The 21,169-nt window shown below is 46.8% G+C and overlaps 1 protein-coding gene across 3 annotated transcripts in view; it reads right to left on the bottom strand.

Annotated features, from left to right (window-relative positions):
* The window catches only part of DMXL1 (Dmx like 1), a 522,326-nt gene that overhangs the window by 223,136 nt on the left and 278,021 nt on the right, over positions 1-21,169 (bottom strand). For all 3 annotated transcript variants that reach the window (XM_030193519.1, XM_030193517.1, XM_030193518.1), the window contains exon 18: positions 12,037-13,734. In XM_030193519.1, the coding sequence (XP_030049379.1) occupies positions 12,037-13,734 (1,698 nt within the window). The remainder of the gene's footprint in view (positions 1-12,036; positions 13,735-21,169) is intronic.

Raw genomic sequence — 21,169 nt, 5'->3', positions numbered from 1 at the left:
CATTTGCTTTCTAAAGTAGAGGTAGTTTTGAGTTAGACATAGCTCCTCTGGAAATACATTCCAGAGTGTGGGAGCAATTCCTGAGAAGGCTTGCTGGCGGGTATCACATCAATCAATTTCTTTTGATAAGCGTACAGACAGTGATGCTCCTTGAGAGGGCCTTAGAGTTCTCAAAAGTGTGTAGAGGGCTAACGTATTGTTCAAGTACTCTGGTCCATTTTGTCTGAGGACCTTGAAAATCAAACACTTTGAAATTTAACCCTGTAAGGTAGGTGCTTGTAGCCAGTGTAGTTTCTGCAAGAAGGGAGCGATGTAGTTGTGCCACTTGCAGACTTCTGTCAGTCGAGCTGCAGCATTTTGAATTAGTTGGAGCTGGTGCAAACTCTTTTTGGTTTGACTAGTGTACATGGCATTACAGTATTCCAGTCATGAGATTATCATGGTGTGGACCACTGTGGTCAGAATCATTTTTTCAAAATATAGAGAGTTCATAGCTGCTGTAGGTGAGAATTTTTAAAGGTTGTTTGAATTTGCGGGATCATAGTGAGTGATGAGTCTAGCAGTTTCCCAAGATTCCTGACCTATGGATTTTAGGGAGAGTTCAGATTTCCCAAAAGATATTTTGGTCAGATGTGTGTCCACTTGTGTTATGTACCCAAGTGTTTTGCTTGGGTTCAGGCAGAGTTGTGTGGGAGATCTGGTTCAATGGGTTTGAGTAGTTGCATATCCTTAGCATAGATATAGAATTTTGTGTCCATCAACCAAAGCAGCTCAGCCAAAGGCTTGAAATAGATATGAAATAAAATGGGAAACAGTGTGGGCCCCTGTGGTCAGTGACCAAGGTAATTATATGCTGCTGGTAAAGGAAACTGATTGTTGTCTGTCTGATGTAAATACTGTGCCAATGATACCTGTTTCTGCCAGCCTTGTAGGCATAATATGATCTACAGTGTCAAAGGCTGTTGAAATTCAGCAACACTAGTATCAAGGCACATCTCGTCACAGTTTCTGTGCAGATTATCAAAAAAGGACACAAGACCTGTCTCCATTCTATACCTAGGTCTGAAGTCAGACCGACGTGTCTAAGCCAATTACTTTCATTCAGCCGGTCAGTAAGTTAAATGCGGACTCTCTGTTCTTTAAGTTTTGACAGGAAAGGAATGTTAGAGACTGGTCAGTACTGTTCGATGTTGTTCTTGTCAAGGGAGCTCTTTTTCAGTTGGGGGCAACCTACAGATATTTTTAGTGTTATTGGCAGCTGCCCTTCCCCAAGGGAAGAGTTAACTTTAATGGCCCCTTCAAAGTGGCTTATGCTTACTAGCTGTACTCTCTTTGTTGCAGGGGCCAAGAGGGCAGCTTGTTAGCCGTAGACCTTCAGGATTTTTTTCAAGACCTTCCTCTATAACCTGGTTGAATGAGACCCAGATAGAAGTGCATGATAGAGTAGAGGGGGTATTTTCCTTATTAGGTGGTGGGAGGTTTGATGGGACTATCTGTAGGCCCTGACAGACTCCTTAAATTTCATTGGCAAAGTATGTGGAAAAATCATTGCTGGAAGACCAGTTCTATTGTGGGGATTGCAGTACTGCTTGGTTGAATTTGCAGCTTAATTTAAGTTTAATTGGTATTTAATCTACCACCTTTACAACAATTGCATAATAAAGGAAAAGGAACTCCAATATGTGATAGGAGATAAAATCAACAAGATTCTCAATCATATAACTTAAACATTATAAAGTTAAAATTACAGATAAAATTGCTCTGCTTGTACTGCATTACAGGATAAGCAAACAAAGGTTAACACTTAGAAGGGAAGTTGAAGGTCAAATGTACGTTTGGGAAGCTGCCAGGTGGTGCCCTTGACCTGGATTGGCCGCTGTCGGGGACAGGATGCTGGGCTTCATGGGCCTTTGGTCTTTTCCCAGTATGGCATTACTTATGTACTTATATTTTAAAAATAGGTCTTTAGTAAAGTTTTGAACCGGGGGAGTGAGAGCTCAGATGTTATTTCTGGGGTCAGATTGTTCAGCAAACTTGGGGCTAGAAAGTGATGTCACTTTCCTGGTAGAATCATGGTGGGCAAACCTAGGATAAGGTAGAACCAGACGACTGGAGTCCAAGGAACGACGGGCTGGGGTAAAGGAAATAGTCATGGAAGATAAATAAGAAAGTCTGTCTGTCTGTAAAACTTTATGGGTAAGGAGAAGAATTTTAAATTGTGTTCAATATTTTATGGGGAGCCAGAGAAGTTGTTTTAGAAGGGGGGTGATATGGTCAAATTTCATATCTTTACAGAGTAATCGGGCAGCGGTATTTTGTAGGGTTTATAGGCGATGCAATTGAAAATGGAGGAAGTCATTTTAGGTCATGTTACAGTAGTTTAACCATGAGATAATGTATGCATGGACCAAAGCATGATTGGATGGGACATCTATATAATGGAAGAAAGAGCAGAGATGACCTAACCAAAGGAACCCAGTCCTTATTATATGTGATTATATGTGATATCGTCCGCCTCAACGCCAGCCTTCATCCAGGTAGAACTTGACTAGCACAGAAGACAGCATTCTTAGTTTGGAAGGGAGAGCTCAGAAATGCCAGGGACATCCTCCCCAACATGATTAGAGATAGCTTTGGAGTGTTGGCTGCATACTGAAAGAGAGGCTTCACAGCTTAAGAAATGAAAATGTGACATGACTTTTACAGTTCATAAAATTAAGCACTTGCCTATCATAGATGTTGGGGGATTTGCTTGCTTTCATTCTGGGTACTCGTAGGGTTTTGGGGGGGGGGGTTGAGAGGGAGGTAGTGGGAAGCTGGGAGTTGCAGATAAAGAATGGCCTTCTTTCTAAATTGTAATAAGAATAAAATTCAGGCACAGATGGGTGAAAAAGGGAGTGTTTGGGGATGAGTGAGGTGTGGCTCTGGGGGGGATGGCAGTACTACAGAATAGGGGCAGGTAGTGGACAAATGAATATCTTTGCGTTTGGGTATCAGTTCTGAACTTACTTATAGTAAACTTTGAATGTTGGGGGGCCTAAACAGACCCATTAAAAGCAGAGGCAGTGGAAAAATGGTAGCAAAGGTAGGGGTTGGGCAAGGGGTTCCATGGTTCAGAGTACAAAGAAATATGTAATACATTACGATATTTTCATGTTACCTTACACTCCTCTGAAGCTGGTCGTGAGGAGGAGAGAAGTGGGTAGTTTCTGAAGGTGGCCCAACTGGAGTTCATAAAGGAGTAAGATCACCAGCTGCTGAATAGAACCATATCTAAGATGGAGGTAGCTATTAAACAGCTGACGGAGTGAAAGACAGCAGAGGAAGATGAAGTTGGGATAGAATTTTATAAGATGATGGGCACACAGTTGACACTAATCCTTCAGAGAGTATTCAGAGGCCTTATAAACAGGGAAATTGACTGATTAAATGTATGATGCTACAACTGTGCTACATAAGGAAGGGAAGCCTACCCACCAATATGGAGGTTATCGCCCAATTTCATTGCTAACAGTGATGCTAAAATATTTGTAAAAATCCTTGCCGACTAGTTGCAGAATGTAGTCCCCAAACTTGTCCACCCAGATCAGACAGGATTTGTTAAAGGGCGACAGCTGGTGAATAATGTTAAAAGAGTGGTTCAGCTGATTCATACTTCATAGACCATCAGGGAAGAAGCCTCTGTGTAGCTACAGATGCGGAAAAGGCCTTTGAATGCCTTGAGTGGTCTTTTTGTTTGTGGTCTTGGAAATAGTTTTGTAAAATGGGTGGATGCAACATCTATAATATAGGCCCAGAGCACATATAGCAGTGAATGGGAGGGAACTGGCTTTTGTTTTAGGGCATGGGACCCATAAATGTTGTCCACACTCAACCTTTCTGTTCACCTTTGCTACTGAACCACTGACTTGTAGAATTTGTAATAAGGGGTTCAGCCAGTATGAGTTGGTGACCTGGAACATAAAATCTCAATGTATATAAGTCAACACTATGATTTTTCTGAAAAACAACCCTAGAGTCAATCCTGTATCTGTTTCGAGTGCGGGAAAGTTTTTCATGATTTCTGCTTTAAAGTGAATGTGGAAAAGATGGAGCTATTGTTTATAGGGAAACATCCTCAAGGGATGATTCAACAATTATGGATTACAATAACTAGCCTGTCAAACCTTTCAGCTATGAGGATACATCTGGTGCTTACTTTCTTTCTTACAAGTAGTACAGAGTAGGGTCTTTTACCTTCTTTTCTGTACATTCTGAAGTTGGTGGATAGTCAATTCCACTACCACCAATATATTAGAGGCATCAATCTATCTTAAGAGCTCAGCAGATGTATCCTGAGATCCCTCTGTCTCTCTATTAAAGGAAATAAACTGGAAAGTATAAGTCTTTAGTAGGAGACCTACATGGGAAGTATGGAGAATATCCGAAACTAAAGTCCGACACGGCACCTAACCTCAGCAGGCACCTTTGACTCACTAGATCTCAGGGTTAAGCAATGCTGAGCAGCTGGAGAGACTTCCTTTGGCTAAGGTCAGAACAAATGGTATCAATGTTGAGTTAACACCACAGCACCAAATTTGGCAGCATAATGTAGTTATCATTGACCAGCAAAATCGACACCAGGACCAGTACTGACACATCATCTTGGTGGCAAACTTAAGATCTGATCCAAGAATCAAATTCACAGATTAGCACATCAATTGAGCTGGCCCCAAACCAGACTTTTTGATGGGGAAAATGTCTACAAGGTTCAGGTTCCAGAGCTTAATAGTCCTGGGTGACATATTTGAGCAGATGAAACTTTGGACACTGTAGTCTGACCACACAGTACAGACAAACCTCACGATGTTCTGAAAAAGACAACTTATGATTATACCAGTAGCTAGACTTCTTTTGGGCAACTGTGGGAAAACTGTCAACACAAAATAAAAAGAAATTATTTACAAGTAAAAAGGCAAACTTGCAAAGTTGCTGTACAAGGTTGCAGTCTAGACAAGGTATCTGATCCTCCTTAGCTATTCATTAAATATAATGAACTGATGAAAATATATTTTCACTGTGACTTTTATAGAAAGGTATAGCGAATGCTACATACCTGTAGAAGGTATTCTCCGAGGACAGCAGGCTGATTGTTCTCACTGATGGGTGACGTCCACGGCAGCCCCTCCAATCGGAAACTTCACTAGCAAAGTCCTTTGCTAGCCCTCGCGCGCCCGCGCGCACCGCGCCTGCGCGGCCGTCTTCCCGCCCGAAACCGGCTCGAGCCGGCCAGTCCAGTATGTAGCAAGACAATACACTTCAAGGGAAGACACAACTCCAAAGGGGAGGCGGGCGGGTTTGTGAGAACAATCAGCCTGCTGTCCTCGGAGAATACCTTCTACAGGTATGTAGCATTCGCTTTCTCCGAGGACAAGCAGGCTGCTTGTTCTCACTGATGGGGTATCCCTAGCCCCCAGGCTCACTCAAAACAACAACCATGGTCAATTGGACCTCGCAACGGCGAGGACATAACTGAGATTGACCTAAAAAATTTACCAACTAACTGAGAGTGCAGCCTGGAACAGAACAAACAGGGCCCTCGGGGGGTGGAGTTGGATCCTAAAGCCCAAACAGGTTCTGAAGAACTGACTGCCCGAACCGACTGTCGCGTCGGGTATCCTGCTGCAGGCAGTAATGAGATGTGAATGTGTGGACAGATGACCACGTCGCAGCTTTGCAAATTTCTTCAATGGAGGCTGACTTCAAGTGGGCTACCGACGCAGCCATGGCTCTGACATTATGAGCCGTGACATGACCCTCAAGAGCCAGCCCCGCCTGGGCGTAAGTGAAGGAAATGCAATCTGCTAGCCAATTGGATATGGTGCGTTTCCCTACAGCCACTCCCCTCCTATTGGGGTCAAAAGAAACAAACAATTGGGCGGACTGTCTGTTGGGCTGTGTCCGCTCCAGGTAGAAGGCCAATGCTCTCTTGCAGTCCAATGTGTGCAGCTGACGTTCAGCAGGGCAGGAATGAGGACGGGGAAAGAATGTTGGCAAGACAATTGACTGGTTCAGATGGAACTCCGACACGACCTTTGGCAGAAACTTAGGGTGAGTGCGGAGGACTACTCTGTTGTGATGAAATTTGGTGTAAGGGGCCTGGGCTACCAGGGCCTGAAGCTCGCTGACTCTACGAGCCGAAGTAACTGCCACCAAGAAAATGACCTTCCAGGTCAAGTACTTCGGATGGCAGGAATTCAGTGGCTCAAAAGGAGGTTTCATCAGCTGGGTGAGAACGACATTGAGATCCCATGACACTGTAGGAGGCTTGACAGGGGGCTTTGACAAAAGCAAACCTCTCATGAAGCGAACAACTAAAGGCTGTCCTGAGATCGGCTTACCTTCCACTTGGTAATGGTATGCACTGATAGCACTAAGGTGAACCCTTACGGAGTTGGTCTTGAGACCAGACTCAGACAAGTGCAGAAGGTATTCAAGCAGGGTCTGTGTAGGACAAGAGCGAGGATCTAGGGCCTTGCTGTCACACCAGACGGCAAACCTCCTCCAATGAAAGAAGTAACTCCTCTTAGTGGAGTCTTTCCTGGAAGCAAGCAAGATGCGGGAGACACCCTCTGGCAGACCCAAAGAGGCAAAGTCTACGCCCTCAACATCCAGGCCGTGAGAGCCAGGGACTGGAGGTTGGGATGCAGAAGAGCCCCGTCGTCCTGCGTGATGAGGGTCGGAAAACACTCCAATCTCCACGGTTCTTCGGAGGATAACTCCAGAAGAAGAGGGAACCAGATCTGACGCGGCCAAAAGGGAGCAATCAGAATCATGGTGCCTCGGTCTTGCTTGAGTTTCAACAAAGTCTTCCCCACCAGAGGTATGGGAGGATAAGCATACAGCAGACCTTCCCCCCAATCCAGGAGGAAGGCATCCGAAGCCAGTCTGCCGTGGGCCTGAAGCCTGGAACAGAACTGAGGGACCTTGTGGTTCACTTGAGATGCGAAGAGATCCACCAGGGGGGTGCCCCACGCCTGGAAGATCTGTCGCACCACACGGGAATTGAGCGACCACTCGTGAGGTTGCATAATCCTGCTCAACCTGTCGGCCAGACTGTTGTTTACGCCTGCCAGATATGTGGCTTGGAGCACCATGCCCTGACGGCGAGCCCAGAGCCACATGCTGACGGCTTCCTGACACAGGGGGCGAGATCCGGTGCCCCCCTGCTTGTTGACATAGTACATGGCAACCTGATTGTCTGTCTGAATTTGGATAATTTGGTGGGACAGCCGATCTCTGAAAGCCTTCAGAGCGTTCCAGATCGCTCGCAACTCCAGAAGATTGATCTGTAGATCGCGTTCTTGGAGGGACCAACTTCCTTGGGTGTGAAGCCCATCGACATGAGCTCCCCATCCCAGGAGAGACGCATCCGTGGTCAGCACTTTTTGTGGCTGAGGAATTTGGAAGGGACGTCCCAGAGTCAAATTGGAGCAAATCGTCCACCAAAACAGGGATTCGAGAAAACTCGTGGACAGGTGGATCACGTCCTCTAGACCCCCAGCGGCCTGATACCACTGGGAGGCTAGGGTCCATTGAGCAGATCTCATGTGAAGGCGGGCCATGGGAGTCACATGAACTGTGGAGGCCATGTGGCCCAGCAATCTCAACATCTGCCGAGCTGTGATCTGCTGGGACGCTCGCACCCGCGAGACGAGGGACAACAAGTTGTTGGCTCTCGTCTCTGGGAGATAGGCGCGAGCCGTCCGAGAATCCAGCAGGGCTCCGATGAATTCGAGTTTCTGCACTGGGAGAAGATGGGACTTTGGGTAATTTATCACAAACCCCAGTAGCTCCAGGAGGCGAATAGTCATCTGCATGGACTGCAGGGCTCCTGCCTCGGATGTGTTCTTCACCAGCCAATCGTCGAGATATGGGAACACGTGCACCCCCAGCCTGCGAAGCGCCGCTGCTACCACAGCTAGGCACTTTGTGAACACCCTGGGCGCGGAGGCGAGCCCAAAGGGTAGCACACAGTACTGGAAGTGGCGTGTGCCCAGCTGAAATCGCAGATACTGTCTGTGAGCTGGCAGTATCGGGATGTGTGTGTAGGCATCCTTCAAGTCCAGAGAGCATAGCCAATCGTTTTGCTGAATCATGGGGAGAAGGGTGCCCAGGGAAAGCATCCTGAACTTTTCTTTTACGAGATATTTGTTCAGGGCCCTTAGGTCTAGGATGGGACGCATCCCCCCTGTTTTCTTTTCCACAAGGAAGTACCTGGAATAGAATCCCAGCCCTTCTTGCCCGGATGGCACGGGCTCGACCGCATTGGCGCTGAGAAGGGCGGAGAGTTCCTCTGCAAGTACCTGCTTGTGCTGGAAGCTGTAGGACTGAGCTCCCGGAGGACAATTTGGAGGTTTTGAGGCCAAATTGAGGGTGTATCCTTGCCGGACTATTTGGAGAACCCACTGATCGGAGGTTATGAGAGGCCACCTTTGGTGAAAAGCTTTCAACCTCCCTCCGACAGGCAGGTCGCCCGGCACTGACACTTGGATGTCGGCTATGCTCTGCTGGAGCCAGTCAAAAGCTCGCCCCTTGCTTTTGCTGGGGAGCCGCGGGGCCTTGCTGAGTCGCACGCTGCTGACGAGAGCGAGCGCGCTGGGGCTTAGCCTGGGCCGCAGGCTGTCGGGAAGGAGGATTGTACCTACGCTTGCCAGAAGTATAGGGAACAGTCTTCCTTCCCCCGAAAAATCGTCTACCTGTAGAGGTAGAAGCTGAAGGCTGCCGGCGGGCGAACTTGTCGAATGCGGTGTCCCGCTGGTGGAGAGACTCTACCACCTGTTCGACTTTTTCGCCAAAAATGTTGTCCGCACGGCAAGGCGAGTCCGCAATCCGCTGCTGGATTCTATTCTCCAGGTCGGCGGCACGCAGCCATGAGAGCCTGCGCATCACCACACCTTGAGCAGCGGCCCTGGACGCAACATCAAAAGTGTCATAAACTCCTCTGGCCAGGAATTTTCTGCACGCCTTCAGCTGCCTGACCACCTCCTGAAAAGGCTTGGCTTGCTCAGGGGGAAGAGCATCAACCAAGCCCGCCAACTGCCGCACATTGTTCCGCATGTGTATGCTCGTGTAGAGCTGGTAGGACTGGATCTTGGACACGAGCATAGAGGAATGGTAGGCCTTCCTCCCAAAGGAGTCTAAGGTTCTAGCGTCCTTGCCCGGGGGCGCCGAAGCATGTTCCCTAGAACTCTTAGCCTTCTTTAGGGCCAAATCCACAACTCCAGAGTCATGAGGCAACTGAGTGCGCATCAGCTCTGGGTCCCCATGGATCCGGTACTGGGACTCGATCTTCTTGGGAATGTGGGGATTAGTTAATGGCTTGGTCCAGTTCGCAAGCAATGTCTTCTTCAGGACATGGTGCAAGGGAACAGTGGACGCTTCCTTAGGTGGAGAAGGATAGTCCAGGAGCTCAAACATTTCAGCCCTGGGCTCGTCCTCCACAACCACCGGGAAGGGGATGGCCGTAGACATCTCCCGGACAAAGGAAGCGAAAGACAGACTCTCGGGAGGAGAAAGCTGTCTCTCAGGAGAGGGAGTGGGATCAGACGGAAGACCCTCAGACTCCTCGTCAGAGAAATATCTGGGATCTTCCTCTTCCTCCCACGAGGCCTCACCCTCGGTGTCAGACACGAGTTCCCGGACCTGTGTCTGCAACCTCGCCCTGCTCGACTCCGTGGAACCCCGTCCTCGATGGGGGCGTCGAGAGGTAGACTCCCTTGCCCGCATCGGCGAAGCTCCCTCCGCCGACGTGGTCGGGGAGCCTTCCTGGGAGGTGGCCGCGGTCGGCACCGCACGCGGTACCGACGTCGGGGACCTCAACCTGGGCGATGGGCCAGCCGGCGCCACGCTCGACGGTACCGGAGGCGCAAGCACCGCCGGTACCGGAGGGGTAGGGCGCAACAGCTCTCCCAGAATCTCTGGGAGAACGGCCCGGAGGCTCTCGTTTAGAGTGGCTGCAGAGAAAGGCTGAGAGGTCGATGCAGGCGTCGACGTCAGTACCTGTTCCGGGCGTGGAGGCTGTTCCGGGCTGTCCAGAGCGGAGCGCATCGACACCTCTTGAACAGAGGGTGAGCGGTCCTCTCGGTGCCGATGCCTGCTGGGTGCCGAATCCCTCGGCGACCCAGAGCTCTCGGTGCCGACACGGGGAGGAGACCGGTGTCGATGCTTCTTCGATTTCTTCCGAAGCATGTCACCGGAGCTCCCCGGCACCGACGAGGAGGACGTCGAATCCATCCGTCGCTTCCTCGGGGCCGAGACTGAAGAAGGTCGATCTCGGGGGGGCTGTACCGCAGGAGCCCTCAGGGTAGGCGGAGACCCACCCGAGGGCTCACCGCCACCAGCAGGGGAATGGACAGCCCTCACCTGCACTCCACCCGATGCACCACCGTCCGACGACATCAGCAGACGAGGTCCTGGTACCACCGACGTCGATGCAGCTATCCGATGTCTCAGCGCCGATGCAGAGGCCCGATGCCTCGATGCACTCGATGCAGGGGCGGCCGAGGAAGATGGTCTGGACGCTGACGACGTCGATGCACTCGAAGATCCCGGTGCCGATGCCGACGAAGAGCCCGAGAACAACACGTTCCACTGGGCTAGTCTCGCTACCTGAGTCCGCCTTTGAAGCAGGGAACACAGACTGCAGTTCTGAGGGCGGTGCTCGGCCCCCAGACACTGAAGACACGACGAGTGTCGATCAGTGAGCGAGATAACCCGGGCGCACTGGGTGCACTTCTTGAAGCCGCTGGAAGGCTTCGATGTCATGGGCGGAAAAATCACGCCGGCGAAATCAAAAGCCGAAATGGCGAAATTTGAAGCACCAAAATTTAGAGGGAGAAAAATCTCGACCGAGGCCAAAAAGAGGCCTACCCCGACGACGAAAGAAAACTTACCAGGGCAAAAAGCTGGAAGTACGGGGAGGATTTACACGAAACCCGGCGGGGGGTTTCCGGAGCACTTCCCAACTAAGAGAAAACTTTCCCGAAGGAAAAAAACACGCTCAAAATAAATTGGACGCGCGAGGTCGACTTTCCGGGGCTCGACACGGCGAAAACACGACCGTACCGAGTGCGGACAAAAGAAGACTGGCCGGCTCGAGCCGGTTTCGGGCGGGAAGACGGCCGCGCATGCGCGGTGCGCGCGGGCGCGCGAGGGCTAGCAAAGGACTTTGCTAGTGAAGTTTCCGATTGGAGGGGCTGCCGTGGACGTCACCCATCAGTGAGAACAAGCAGCCTGCTTGTCCTCGGAGAAACTCATTTACAAACAAATATATTTCTTGGAAACAGTGAGACAATTCTGAAGGAAAATGGGATTAAAATTTATCAACAAAATTAAAAATGTACTATGAGAAAAACTGCAGAATGTAGAGAATATAACACCATTTAATAGTGAATATAGGGGTCCTTTTACAAAAACGAAGTGCTGAAATCTGGACTATAAGTGTTGTAACAGGATTTTACCAGCGTTTCCGCTATTTTTTTTTTCATTGAAGGTGGTGCATTAACGTAACCATTAGCGTGTGGTACCTGCAGAAAGTTAATACTGAACCACTTACTGTCTCCTATTTAAGAGGTATTAAATGCTCTAGCATTAACTCTGAGTTAGCGCAAGGTAGCTATAAATGCACCAGCTGGCTAATGCTTACACGTCCACTCTTCACCCATGCCATATCCCCTAAGATAAAAATAAAGAAAAATGCAGTAATGCATGGTAACAAGCAAACTACCACACAACCCCTTTAAGTTGCCTGTGCAGTAGCCGGTTACCTCACGCTAACTGTGTGTTAAGTGTTTAACACCCTTTAGTAAAAAGGCCCCCATGATTCTTTAACATGTGAAAACAAGTTTGGCACTAATACAGTATACAGTAAAGATTTTTTTTTTAAAGCACTTCGGAATACTTAGACAAATCTATCTTTGTGAAGCAATCTGAAGGTAAACTTTTTTTCATAGCCACTGTACAGGAAAAAAAATAGCCAAGCCTAGGTTACATTACCTTGATCTCGGTCTCTACTTTCGCCAATATCAGTGCTGGTAGTAGCAATTGTGTCCGCCAAAGCCATTAAAGACATCTGTTCCATTCGAGTGAGACCAGGTAAGCTAGAATGAAGCAAATGACTGGAAAGAACCTGTGAGTGTTCAGGGCCAAAATAAGTTGGACTGTACTGAGAAAGATCAATAACCTGAGGTTCTGTATTTTCTTCATCAACATCTAACATATCCAGTTTCTCTGTGCTCAAAGTTGGGATCTGGAAAAGTTCATCATAATTTTCTTCATTTATATTTTTGTCATCTCCTTTAGCTGACTTAGTATGACTGGTGGCCTTCTCTGAAGTAGTATATGAAATATCTTCATCAGCAGCAAGTAGTGCATATAATGGAAGTGGGGGAACAGAATCTATTTCAGTATAATCTGTATTCTCTGCTTTGTTGAAGGTCTTAGGATCTCTAGCAGTGCTTCCACTGGCACTGATGCTAAGTGATCTAAGTCGACGTTCATGATTTGGTTCATAGTCACTGACAGCTACAACTTCCCCAGCGATGCATTTAACCAGGTGGGCTAAAATAGCTTTTGCCCTGCGAACTTTACCCAAATCCATGAGCTCCAATAACTGCAAAGGATGATACTGAGGTAAAGTTGGGAACAATGCATGAGCTGCTTCAAAGAGACCAAAATCTTCCATTTCCACGGGAAGATCAAATGCAGTTTTTTTTCCCATCAGTTTTTGAGCCAAGCTTGTCATCGATCTGGTTAAGGTTTTCTTGGGTGGTTGCATGCCAGAACCAACAGACTGATTTTGTTTCATTAAATTTGTAATAGAAGGTGTGCTTCCATTATGTGAGTCTGTAATAATGGCCTCCTGTCTAGAAGGCGGCTGCCATTGAGAATAGACGTGCATTTCACAATCCATTCCAACCACAAGGATACCATCACGCACCCATGACAAAGAAACTGGCAAAGGATGTAATCCTTCTACTGAAGAAACCAAGTCCACACATCTCAGCAGCACAAACCTACAGTGAGATGAATGCTTGACATTTTCCCAGACAGGTAATGTGAAAACTTCTTTACCAGTCTGGTCTGGTACCTTTCCTGCAAGCTGGCCATACATTAGAAGTTTAGACCCAATTCCTACAGTTAAGATATGTGAACCATCTTCCCTAGACATCCAGTCCAAATGAATTAAGTGCTTTGTGCTAGGTATACTGTGCTTGCTATAAGATAAGCAAGCATTGTGTTTGTTGAATACCACCGAATTGCTGTCAGTACTAATTCCAGAGTCCAGAACTGTGTTCACGTCATCTAAATGAATAGTTTGTTCCAGGATCCAAGAGGAACCTCCTGTAGATTCACATTCAAAAATACTTACATGCATCATGAAGTCTTGAGAAGAGTGATTATTGTTAACTGAGGCCTGCTTGAATGCCACGGCCAGTCGAGTAGTGTGTGCACAACTTACTTCTACAGGCCTGCCTGGTACGCTCACAGCACTAGCATTACGTAGTCCATCCTCAAATAATGGCCATTCTTCCCATACATATGTAATATTACCAGATTGTTCACATGTGGAAGAAACATCTGACTCAGTGACCACTCTGCATCTCCAAAACCGTACTTTCCCATCAGAACATAATGTTGCCAAAAGATAGGGAGCACGACATACTGGATAAATGCAAGAGGAGCTCAAGTGTCCTGCAATGTAAACCAAAATAAAAAGATTAATTGTCTTTAGATACATTCTTTGACATATGACACAAGCATTTGACTGGCAGGGAATTTAAATTTTAGTCATGTTAGTGGAACAATTGGCATGATAGTTGTTTGTTTGCTTATTTATTTTTTTTAATTTTTTGTTTTTTTGAACTACTATAATGAAGAGAAAAGGACTGTCAAGTTTGCCAAATTTCTATAATTACCAAAAAAGGGGTAAGAAAAAGACAAGAGGAAACAAAAAAAAAGGAAAAAGCAGTGTTACATTTTGCATACATGACAAATCAAGCTCGATAAAAAGCCATTAAGCTAAGAAAGTAACACAAATAGTTTCACAGAAATAGGGGAGTGGAGGGGGTACCAAGTTGAGAAAAATAAGTTACTTAGGTGTAGCAGATGTTCTCAAAAGACAGGACTTAAATCCTTACATGCTGGTAGAATCACCAAGCAAACCTAATGTAGAAAGCAGTACCCCAGCAATTTTTGGGCAGTGAGACTACCCAAAGATAGAAGCCTTTGGGTAGGCTCACTGCCCATGCATGTCTATTCCGCCTGCCTCTCGAACCTCCCAAATCTATTGTATTTTTCCAAATTACAACTGGGGAGGTGGGAGGATTGTGAGGATTTAAATCCTGCTATGCTCAGAGAGCACCTGAAATAGGCAATTTGTTTCTGAAAACAAAACTTTGAAAATCCTTGTGGGACTCTCTAGCTACCAATGGTTTAAACAGAAAATGGTTGGTGCTCAAAGCACAGTACTCAAAACGCAAAGAAAAGGAGGGGATGCTGGCAAATATGACACTGACATGCCCTAAAGTTAGAAGATTTTGCAAACCATGTTAACTTATTCAGGGACAGTGCTGGGACAACTCACATTAGATCCAATAATGTATTGTTAAACCAAGTGGATAACTTGGGAGTGAAAGGCAAAGAAAGCATGTTTAATGAAGAAGAAATGTATATTGCAAGTGTATGTACAAGAAGCTACCCCTTCAGTTTGGATATGGAGAAATCAGTTCTGTAAACAGATCGTATGGGAACGTGAATTAGACAACTCAAAAAGAAAAAGGTTCCTTATGCTGGGGCAAACTACATTCAAACTTGTAGAACTCGTTCACTGAGTGGGGGGGGGGGGGGGGGGGGGGGGGGGGGGGAGTTGGGAAAGAGGGAAAGGAAGAGTGTGAACTAAATACCTGGTGGGTCATAAGAAAACACACCTACCGGACTGGAAGATTGATTGTGTAGGAATCGATTTGAGGGGGAGGGGCCAAAAAGTGGCTAAAAATAAAGGGAGTACAGTAACAGAAGAGAGGGTAACAGCATACAAATGTAATCAGAAACACAAGAAAAGCAAGCACTGGGCCTTCAGGATTGAAAAAAATGTCCTTTATTCTGACAATTACCTCATCGTAACTGACTCTTGATATCTTTTTTGGAAATTGTCCAGTTTTGAATTTAGAGAGACAAGATTGGCCTCAAAATCGTTGTCTTCCTTTTTCAGTATGTCATGTTTGTGGTTAATATAGGTCTTGAGTATGCCTAGTTTTTCTTTAGATGTCTCAATCAGTAAGATCATCAGATCTAAGGAGCACTTATTTAAGATAGAGCACCATTTGTCAAGAAAAGGTTTGTTATCTTTAAATAGCTGAGGTTCCTTATGGATCTTCAATCCCCCTAGGGATCCATTGCACCCTACAATATTGTATGAGGGTAGCATTGTGCAATTGGCATCTAATAGAGTTCTATCTCATGTCGATGAAATCATTCCATTGGTCCACTAGCAAGTCTTCACTCTCATCCTTGAAAACATCAGGTTCCTGGAGGAAATGATGTAGCCGGTCCTCTGAATAGCTTATAACATTATCCCATTCCTGAAGGCCATCCCTCACTTAAGCAAGTACAGTAACAAAAGAGAGGGTAACAGCATACAAATGTAAACAGAAACACAAGAAAAGCAAACACTGGGCCTTCAGGATTGAGAAAAATGTTGTCCTTTATTCTGACAATGACCCTATCGTATTTCTGTCTCTTGATCCCTTTTTTAAATTGTCCAGTTTTGAATTTAGAGAGGCAAGATTGGCCTAGAATATCTGTTGACGGACGAGATGGTGCCCATCTCAACTGAGGACTTACTAAACCGGGTGGGATTCTCATGGGGAAATAGGTTCGCGTTCTGGCAGGTCACTCACTATATCTCAATGTTAACCCGAGCTCTTTTAAGTAGCTGTATAGGGGATAAAGTCAGAGAATTTTTTCAGTCTTTGAAGGAGGGGGATATGACTGTCTCGCTCTTACTAAGTGGAAACCACACAAAGACAACACAGAACTGAGATTTCTACCTTTTACAGATAGCCTGCCTGCAGACAAGAGCTCTGTCCCTGACTTTAGGCTTTTTTGCTTCCCTTCTCCCACAACAATTCAAACTTAGTGGGTGTGACCTGTTTCTCTACTGGGGAGAGCAAGCCTCAAACAGCTTTTTAGATATTTCTACCTTTTACAGATCGCCTGCCTGCAGACAAGAGCTCTGTCCCTGACTTTAGGCTTCGTCCCTCCCACTCTTCCCCTCTACCCACCTACCCCTTGAGTGACATCTCTTAAATAGCCTCCCAAACAGCCAAATTATCCAATTCTGCATGACCATGGCCCCTGTGCATGCTCTCTTCCTGATGCTGTCTCTTCCCAACCTACTTCTTAACCCAAAAACATTTTACACTGCTATTACACTTTACCCTCCCCTTACCTTCATCACCTCACCTTCTCTCCTTAGCCCTCAACCTTCAACATTTCCTTCCTGCTGTAAACCCATCTCCATTCCTCCTATGCACATCCCGCCTTCGTCACCCTACCTCCCTCTACCCTTCTTCGTATTCTCTTACTCCTTCTCCTGCTATCCGCAGGGGACATCAATCCCAATCCCCCATACCAATCCTCATCCTATCTATACAGACCACTCCGGAATGCCTCCAACCTCATTTATATTCCCCTCCTCTCCCCCTCTTCCCTCCCCTTCTTGTGCGCCCTATGGAATGCCCGCTCTGTCTGCAACAAACTCTCCTTTACCCATGACCTCTTCATCTCCCGTTCTCTCCAACTCCTCGCCCTAACTGAAACCTGGCTCCCACCTGATGACTCTACCTCAGTCGCTGCCCTATGCCATGGAGCCTTTTTTCTCACACTCTTCGCCTGGTTGGCTGCGGAGGCGGCGTTGGGTTCCTACTTTCACCCTCTTGCAGATTTCAGCCCCTTCTCATACCTCAGTCTCACTTCTTCTCATCCTTTGAAGTCCATTCCATCCACTTATTCAACCCGCTGCCACTCCGAGTTGCAGTTATTTACAGACCCCTCCCGATAAGTCCCTGTCTTCTTTCCTCGCTGACTTCGATGCCTGGCTCTCCGTTTTTCCTTGAACCTTCATCTCCGTACCTCATTCTTGGTGACTTCAACATCCACGCTGTTGATTCCTCTAATTCTTCTGCTTCTCAATTCCTTGCCTTAACATCCTCCTTCAATCTTCAACTGGGCTCCACCGCCCCCACTCACCAGAATGGCCACTTCTTGATCTCTTACTCTTCTCCAACTGCTCACCATCCAATTTCCTTGCCTCAGCTTTCCCCCTTTCTGACAATCATCTTATAACTTTCACACTTCAACACCCTCCTCCCCAGTCCCGTCCTATTCTAACCAACACATTTAGGAATCTACAGGTTATTAACCCTTCTACCCTGTCCTCCAACATCTCAAATCTCTTCTCTACTGCTATGTCAACCAAATCCGTCAATGAAGCTGCCTCTTCCTATAATACTATTCTGTCATCTGCTCTGGCCACTCTCACTCCTCCTGTGTCTCGACAAAGCGCTGATAAGAAAGGCAAAGAGGGATATTGAAAGAAAGATAGCGATAGAGGCGAAAACTGATAGTAAAAATGTTTCAGATATTTTAAAAGCAGGAAACCGGCAAAAGAATCGGTTGGCCCGCTGGATGACCAGGGTGTAAAAGGGGCAATCAAGGAAGACAAAGAAATAGCAGAAAAACTAAATGAGTTCTTTGCCTCGGTCTTCACCGAGGAAGATTTGGGTGGGATACCGGTGCCGGACAGGGTATTCGTAGCTGAAGAGTTGGAAAAACTTATTGAAATATCTGTAAATCTGGAAGATGTAATGGAGCAGTTCTGCAAACTGAAGAGTAGCAAATCTCCTGGACCGGATGGTATTCACCCTAGGATACTGATAGAACTAAAAAATGAGCTGGTGGAGCTACTGTTATTGATTTGTAATTTATCCTTAAAATCGAGCGAGGTACCGGAAGATTGGAGGGTGGCCAATGTAACGCTGATATTTAAAAAAGGTTCCAGAGGAGACCGGGAAAATTATAGACCGGTGAGTCTGACGTCGGTGCCAGGCAAAATGGTAGAGACTATAATCAAGAACAAAACTACTGAGCACATTCAAAAGCATGGACTAATGGGACAAAGTCAACATGGATTTAGTGAAGGGAAGTCTTGCCTCACCAATCTGCTGCATTTCTTTGAAGGGGTAAACAAATATGTGGACAAAGGTAAGCCGCTTGATATTGTGTATCTAGATTTTCAGAAGGCGTTTGATAAGGTCCCTCATGAAAGACTACAGAGGAAATTAGAGGGACATAGGATCGGAGGTAGTGTCTTACTGTGGATTAAAAACTGGTTGAAAGGAAACAGAGTAGGACTAAAAGGTCAATATTCGCAATGGAGAAGGGTAGTTAGCGGGGTCCCTCAGGGATCGGTGCTGGGGCCTCTGCTTTTCAACATATTCATAAATGACCTAGAGATGGGGTAACTAGTGAGGTAATCAAATTTGCCGATGACACAAAGTTATTCAAAGTAGTCAAATCGCAGGAAGATTGTGAAAAACTACAAGAGGACCTTACAAGACTGGGAGACTGGGCGTCTAAATGACAGATGACATTTAATTTATTTATTTTTGTGCATTTTTACCCCACATTTTCCCACAAGAGCAGGCACAATGTGGTTTACAGTAATACAAGAGGAAACTATACAATGCATGGAGGACATAGTTACAGAGTGAGACAGGCTGGGATTGAAATAGGGGACCACACGGGATGAGAGAAAGGGGCAAAGCAACCGTCAGATAATCATATATTGTGAAAAACTACAAGAGGACCTTACGAGACTGGGAGACTGGGCGTCTACATGGCAGATGACGTTTAATGTGAACAAGTGCAAAGTGATGCATGTGGGAAAGAGGAACCCAAACTATATCTACGTCATGCAAGGTTCAGCGTTGGGAATCACGGACAGAGAAAGGGATATAGGTGTCGTCATCGATGATACGTTGAAAACTTCTGCTCAATGTACTGCTGCGGCTAGAAAAGCAAATAGAATGTTGGGTATCATTAGGAAAGGGATGGAAAACAAAAATAAGGATATTATTCTGCCATTGTATCGTTCCATGGTGCGACCGCACCTAGAGTATTGTATCAATTCTGGTCGCTGCACCTCAAAAAAGACATAGTGGAATTGGAAAAGATGCAGAGAAGGGCAACAAAGATGAAACAAAGGATGGGACGGCTTCCCTATCAGGATAGGCTGAAAAGGCTGGGGCTCTTCAGCTTGGAGAAAAGGCGCCTGAGGGGAGATATGATAGAGATCTATAAGAAAATGAGTGGAATGGAACGGGCCGATGTGGAGTGTCTGTTTACGCTTTCCAAAAATACTAGGACAAGGGGCATGCAATGAAGCTGCAGTGTGGTAAATTTAAAACGAATTGGAGGAAATGTTTCTTCACTCAACGAGTAGTTAAACTCTGGAATTCGCTGCCGGAAAAGGTGGTTAAACTTAGCAGACTTCAAAAAAGGGTTGGATGGCTTCCAGGAAGAAAAAGCAATAGAATGTTATCGCATGGACGAGGGAATACAGTATTTCTAAGATGGGTGGGACAAATTGCTTGTTCTTTTGGCCGCTGTTGGTGACAGGGTGCTGGGCTCGATGGACCCTTGGTCTGTCCCAGCATGGCGATGCTTATGTATTTATTAATCTAGCGTGCAGGCCTCCCTACCCGGGGGAGCCAAGGCACAAGTCCTGAACTTCTGGCCCTACTGAGAGTGGATTCAACTAGCACGGAGTGGTGGGGCAACTAGGCCTTCTCGAATCTGGGAGCATTTTGGATCCCATACATGGAATCCACTTCCTTAGGCACAACTTGAACAGAAAGTGGGGTCTCACAATTCTTCATTTATGCATCTGAGGACAGCATGGAGGAGTACAGTGACCACCTCCCTAGGGGGGAGAGTCATAGTCCAAGATGGTCAGCAACTTTGCCCTAGGCTTGTCCTCGTACTCCAACGTAAATGGGATAACAGCCACTATCTCCTCAGGTGGAGGCTTCCTTCTCTCCTGCAGAGGGGAGAGATCTAAAGGTATGCCATAAGGATGCGAGCACTAGTCTAGCTCCACTTCAGACTCCCATGGCCAGTCAGAATCAAACTCAAGGTACTCTTCCTGAGAGAAGCGAGTCCCTGCCTGCCTTGGTCTACTGGAAACTACTCTCGATACCAAAGCACTCTGCTATTGCAGAAAATCCACCAGCTCCTTCCTGAGCATGACCCGGAACCAGTCGTCAAAGGTGGGCATTGGTAAAGGTGGAGCAGGGACTGATGTGGAGACAGCCTGTGAATCTGCTGGTGCCGAATTGGAAGTCAAAGTCCAGCTGCAGCATCAGCACTAAAAGACGGGATGCACTCCTCTCGACACTGACGCTTCTCGAGTGCCAGCAACATCGACACCCTGAAACTGCAGGTACTGCACTTCGAAGGGGACTGATGCTTGCTCTTTTTGGTCTTGAGCCAGTGTCCCACACTGGGGTCCTGCTGTACAGATGAAGACTACTTTGAATCCTCACACCTCCTCGGTGTTGAGTCCGATGTAAATCAGTCCAGGGGCATTACAACAATGCCTGACATTGAGGCAAGGGAGACCTCCTTAATGCCGGTGTACTCCCAGTGTAAGAGGTAGTCGCTGCAGCCATCGGGGCCACAGCTTCTGATACCGACGTCAATGGATCGGACACAGCACCAAAAATTCTCATGCTGGACCTCTATGGATCTTCTTTTGCATGTGCAGGCACAGGAATATGCGTTGTGGTCTGGCCTCAACCAATAATGCTATCAGTTATGGATATCAGTGCCAGAGATGACCCAATTACACTGGGAACCTTCTCGGACATGGAAGGTAAAATAGCCAGCACAAATTCAAAATGGCTCAATGGTGGGGGAGAAAAAAGAAACCCACAAGGCGTGGAAGACTCCAGGAGAAAAGTTCCAAGAAAACTAAAGTCCAAACTCTTCAAAAGCATAAAAAGGTTTATTCTCCAACAATACCCATGCAGGATCCACTGACAAGTCTGACCCAATACAATGCAGG

Source organism: Microcaecilia unicolor, chromosome 2 (assembly GCF_901765095.1).
Source record: "Microcaecilia unicolor chromosome 2, aMicUni1.1, whole genome shotgun sequence".
NCBI classification, from domain to species: domain Eukaryota; kingdom Metazoa; phylum Chordata; class Amphibia; order Gymnophiona; family Siphonopidae; genus Microcaecilia; species Microcaecilia unicolor.
The sequence above is the reverse complement of the archived record's forward strand: the minus strand, read 5'-3'. Positions and strand labels throughout refer to the sequence as shown.